The 5,439-nt window shown below is 35.0% G+C and overlaps 2 protein-coding genes across 2 annotated transcripts; both read right to left on the reverse strand.

Annotated features, from left to right (window-relative positions):
* Positions 1-574: 574 nt before the first annotated feature.
* Positions 575-3,631, reverse strand: LOC114728881 (TMV resistance protein N-like). The gene is made up of 4 exons (XM_028915842.1): positions 2,525-3,631; positions 2,055-2,330; positions 1,185-1,946; positions 575-1,096 (listed from the first exon to the last, which is right to left on the reverse strand). The coding sequence occupies exons 1-4, from the start codon at positions 3,629-3,631 to the stop codon at positions 614-616; spliced, it is 2,628 nt and encodes an 875-aa protein (XP_028771675.1). The 3' UTR covers positions 575-613.
* A 158-nt stretch (positions 3,632-3,789) lies between these two features.
* Positions 3,790-4,394, reverse strand: LOC114728842 (TMV resistance protein N-like). The gene has a single exon (XM_028915801.1). It carries the CDS (start codon positions 4,282-4,284, stop codon positions 3,790-3,792), a length of 495 nt encoding a protein of 164 aa, XP_028771634.1. The 5' UTR covers positions 4,285-4,394.
* Positions 4,395-5,439: the final 1,045 nt, after the last annotated feature.

Consider the following 5,439-nt stretch of genomic DNA (forward strand, 5'->3'; position numbering starts at 1 on the left):
TCCTGGCCCAAAAATTAACTTCACATTTTAATGCAAACATATCTTTTCCAACCAATATGTTTATTTTGTAATTAATAAAAATAATTCAGATTACAATACCTCTGGTATATCTTCATTGGAGCCGTCTCCGCATATTACTATACCCTTTCCTTCGGGTTTAGTGACATTATCATTGCTCTCAAAGACTTGACGGTTGCTTTATCATTTGTCTCTCTCATATCCTCCATGTTTGCCGCTTAATCTATTGAAAGGTACAAGTGCATTAACTCATGGGAGAATCGCAATAAAGTATCAAAAAAGAAACATAATTACTAAAAACTTCTAATAACAAATTGAACAACTTATAATGCCAAGTTATATGGTAGGAAATTTATATAGTAGGAAATTTATATAGTAGGAAATGACAACTCCCAACTTGTTATCAGAACTTTTTGGTAGTTATTTTCTTTTCATGGGACCTCATTATAATTTTTCCTTAATTCATTCATCATATTCATATGCACAATCAAATGTTTTTGGATGAGATAATTTTGATAAGGACGCAAGAGACAGAGCAAAAACAAAACACAAAAAGAAAAAAAACACCTTCTTGAGTTGTGGTGTCATTTCCACTTTAATCAAGTTGCCACTGCGAAACTTCAACTTTTGTCCTTTTATAAGGATTTGTGAATCGGATATCCTCCATTCTTCCATCTTCTTCCTTTACATGGATTCCCATCTCTTTCAAATGCCTCCACACATCTTCATATATACAAATCTTAACATGATTCCACCCACTAAGAAGCAGAGGGCCTATTTCATCAGTGATCTTAATATCCCAACTCATTAACATATAATGAGATGACATTGAACAATAGATTATCATAGTGTCCTTCATCATATCGCCTTCATTGAACAATGTTATCCTACCATTAACATTTACCTCAGCACTTAAAACATCAAGTACCATTTGTTTTCTAACAAAACAGAGAGAGATCATTGGCGCTCTGCCGCGAAACCAGAAAGATATGGACGGTCCCCTGCTGCTATGGTGAATCCATTCAAAAATTGCTGATCCAGGCACGAAAAAAGGTTTGTCACTACCCTCTTGTAATTCCTGTCAAAGATCAAGAAAAAATGTTTAGGTGCATAAAAGAATCAGATTAAAATGGATTAGAATATCAGAATTTGAAACGCAACCAAACCTGGCTCAGTGATGTTCTTCTCCATAAGCAATCTCGTGCCCATAATTCTTCTAATTTTGGGGGAATCCCATTTATTTCTCTCAGATGTTTGGAAGGATCAACATAACGCTTCTCCAAGAAACAACAGTCTTTAATGCACGCCGGGATGATTGAAAAACCATTAACAGAAAGGTTTAAGCATTTCACATTGGAGAACCAAGTAAGACATATAGGAAGGAATGCATCTGATATATCGCACCCAGGAAGCCTAATCACCTCCACATTAGGACACAACAGGAAGCTTCCTTCTTCTTGGCCTTCTCTACGGTCTTCATTAGATGTCCCTTCTAGTCTTTGTAACATAGCAAGGTTACTTGGTAGCAGAATAACTCTTCCACATCCTCTCATATTCAAATTTCGAAGCCCAGTTATGTTGCAAATTGAAAATGGCAATTCTAAGTTTCTATCACTCAAATCAAGATTTTCTATATATTGCATCTTTTCTAATATCTCTGGAAATTTCTCAAGATTTATACAGCCTTCAAGTCCGAGGTGTAGAAGATTGGGCATCTTGATTGCACGAGGAAAAACCCTGAGCTTTGTACAGTATCTAACATTAAAGATTTCAAGTTTCTCCAAAAATCCCATTGAATCAGGAATTTCAATTAAATTGTAACAACCTTCCAGGTTTAGTTCAACTAAGTTTGGGAAGCCAGATCCATCAGGAATCTGGCTTATAAATTGACATTTTCTAAGATTCAAAGTTGTCATATTCTCCCATTTCTGCAGGAAGAAAACCATAAAATAGTTAGTGGAATTTTTCATTAACACATAACTTGATTACCCGGATAAAAATAAGCATATAATGAACTTAAAAAGTAATATACTCACTATTTTAGGTTCCAAAGACCGTAAGCAACCTCCTTGCAAGTCAAGCACAGCGAGGTTTGAAGGATCAAAATTAGTTGGTAAACAAGATGCCGGATATCCCCACCACTGCAACACCGTTAAACAATCTGGAAGATTCAGAGGACCATTTAAAAACCAGGCCTCCTTGAGAAAAAGTATTTTTAGATTTGTCATCCTTCTGAAAGCCACTCTGTCCCAATTTATTTTCATATTTCCACACTGATGCTCCTGAATTATAACAACAATTTTTTCTGTACCCTATTAATAGACAAAAATTTAAAGTCAATCACGAGTTAGAAGTTTCAGATACTATAAAGGAAAAAAAAATTTTGTTCTAATAATTTTAATCGGCAAACATGCCACCAAAAATGATAAAATTTTGAATAAAACAATAACACTCTGTGTCAAGGTACAAAAAGAAAAATTAAATCACCCATATCAGAGTCACTCACCGTATTTTTTTGCAGAACATGAATAATATCTTCATGGGACCATAATCTACTTCGTTTTCCCGGCTCTCTCGGTGATTCATGACGAATGATTTCTCTTCCCATGGCTTGTATCAAGTCATGCATTTTAATACAACCATTTTCAATCTTTACAAGGCATTTGTCTTTCAACACTTCAATACAATAATTTGGATCGAAACCATGAGCAAGTTCCACCATATCTTTGACATTTTCCAACTCTTTCCCTTTGAAAAAACAAGCAATATCAAGTAAAGTTTCCTGCTCTCCCTCTTGCAAGCTATTATAGCTTACTTGCAGTATTTGTTGAATTTCTTTGTTTGGAATTCTTTTATAGACATCTAATGCAGATTTCCAATCATTTATACACTTACCAAACAAGTGAGAACCTATTACTTCGAGAACTAATGGAAGGCCTTGGGCACACTGTATTGCACAACTCACAACTTCCCTGTAACTTGGATGAACGTTACAACTTTTAAAGGCATTCCAGCTTAACAATTCAAGAGATTCTTCCTCATTGAATTCCCTCACGTCATATATTGTTTCAACACCATGCCTTTTAAGTAATTGCCTATCCCTTGTTGTAATAATAATCCTACTGCCAGAACCAAACCAATAACAATCACCTGCGAGTTTTTCCAATTGCTCTCGTTTATCAACATTATCAAGAATCAAAAGAACTTTCTTTTGAGTGAGTCTTCGTTTTGTTACAGCAATTCCTTCGTTAACATACACCAGCTTGATATCCTGCCCTATAATTTTTGAAAGCATTCTCTCTTGCATTTGTTCAAGGCCAAGTTTACTTGAATTTTCTTTGACATCATGGAGAAAGCATGAACCTTCAAAGTTATCAGCAACTGAGTTATACACAGCACGTGCAATTTTCGTTTTCCCAACTCCTCCAATTCCACATATTCCTATCATGTTGACTTCATTGTCCAACTCAACTCTTAGAAGAGAATTAATTTTTAACACTCGAGACTCGAGTCCAACTGGATAGTCTGCAATATGCAAAGTGCAAAGGATCCCTGTTGATCTTACTAGAGATCTGTTTAACAATCCTTTGAATGAATTGATACTCATATCCATGCCTGACAAATTACAAAATTTATGTCATTACTAAATTTCAAGTCAAGTCAAACTAAATTCATTCATGAAGCAATTAAAGTTAGCTTATTCCTATATACATTTAATATGATGCATCTGAACATCCAATACAAAGTAAAACAAGAGGTATAGGTTGTGACTTACCCAACACTGAGGTGAAAACTTGATATATTGGCTGCTTCATGTAATGCAGCCTTCCATCTTTGCAACTTATCCACATTATCTTTTAACTTCCTCTCATGCATAGCCAGGGCTTCTCTATACTTCCCTTCTTGATGCCGCACGTGTAAAGGTTCCACATCATAAAAAATTGGCAAAACCAACCGGCTGTTTCCCTTAATAAATTGTAGAATCGTGACAAGTTCATTGAGGCAAAACGTGGAGGATGCATAGTCATTAGAGAATATAACGATGGCCATCCTAGACTGTTCAATTGCTTTGAAAAGTGCTGGTGTAATTTCATCCCCTTTTCTAAGCTCTTCATCATCCATGAAGGTGCGGATTCCATTTTCACAAAGAGCAAAATAAAGGTGACCTGTGAAACCATTACGGGTATCTTTGCCTCTAAAATTGAGGAAGACATCGTATTTCCATTCACAGTTGAAGGAAGTGGAAGATATTGCTTGAACTGCCATGCTAATCCCTCTTGCAATAGAGAATTGAATATCTAAAATATCACACTGAAAATGCTAAGTTCAACTGATGAAGTTGGACTGATCCTTTATTAGTAATAAGTTATGTAAGAAAGAAGAGAATATAATGGTGAATTGGAGCTCTTCCAGCTAGCCAATTATGAGCAAAAACACACAACACTCTCCTTTAAGACCCAAAACAAAGAAAAGAAAAGAAAACGACAAAGAAACAATGTGGAAAAGTTATACCCTGTCTGGACTAAGACTCGATTCAATGTTCTTATCGGCTTCAGACATACAAACCATAAAGCTGACGGTACAAAAAAATGTACAATACTAACCCTAGAAAATTCATAGTTAGCTGAAATATTTTCCCATAGTTCAAAAGAAAAAAAAAAGAAGAAAAAATTGCAAATAAAAACTCCGAATATATAAAATTGCGATTTGGGACCCTCAATTTGAAATATAATAAATAAGGACCCAGTCTTTTTTTGCAAATATGAAATCATAGTGAAGTGTTTAAAATACCCTTCAGCCAAATGACAAGTTGACTATGAAAAATGACAAGTTCACTTTAACGAACGACAACTTCAGTAGACAAAATCATAACTTGATTGAGGGTATACCAAATGAAGAGTTAACTATAAGAAATAACAAGTTCACTTTAGCGAATGACAACTTCAGTAGACCAAATCAAAATTTAGCTGAGGGGCATTTTAGATATTTCACTCACATTTTATATTTGTAAAAGTGAGACCTGGTCCTTATTTGCTATTTTTTTCAAACTTAGAGTCCCAAATCATAATTTTACATATTAGAAGGTCTTTATTTGTAATTTTTTCCAAAAAAAAGGCCGTTGAGCATAAAAATCTGCACTCTACGCTCAGCAAGAGACATTGAAATTAATGGATCGTAACGAAATAAAAGTTCGTTGTACCTGCAACGTGAAAGCAACGTGAAGGGCAGACTCCAAGGCTGCAAAAGGTTCAGGTTGTAAAAACTAAAAATTAAACTAAATCTTCTGAACTTTACGTATACCTGGCTCGTGGGCTCTAGCTATTGGTATGTGAGAAATTTCAGTAACCTCGCCATTAAAGAACTATAAAAGGATAATTGTTATAATTGAATAGATAATCCACATGCCTAGGTATTGGAATG

This window comes from Neltuma alba, unplaced genomic scaffold (genome assembly GCF_004799145.2).
Source record: "Neltuma alba isolate B1F8T4 unplaced genomic scaffold, ASM479914v2 tig00002457_pilon, whole genome shotgun sequence".
Taxonomy (NCBI): Eukaryota; Viridiplantae; Streptophyta; class Magnoliopsida; order Fabales; family Fabaceae; genus Neltuma; species Neltuma alba.

Bases quoted from the DNA above. Each gene is read 5' to 3' on its own strand.
- LOC114728881 (XM_028915842.1), bottom strand. From the start codon at position 3,631: ATGGATATGAGTATCAATTCATTCAAAGGATTGTTAAACAGATCTCTA. The intron at 1,947-2,054 runs GTGAGTATATTA...TTCTTCCTGCAG, and splicing joins GGTCTTTGGAACCTAAAATA to AAATGGGAGAATATGACAAC. The intron at 1,097-1,184 runs GTTTGGTTGCGT...GATCTTTGACAG, and splicing joins GAAGAACATCACTGAGCCAG to GAATTACAAGAGGGTAGTGA.
- LOC114728842 (XM_028915801.1), bottom strand. From the start codon at position 4,284: ATGGCAGTTCAAGCAATATCTTCCACTTCCTTCAACTGTGAATGGAAA.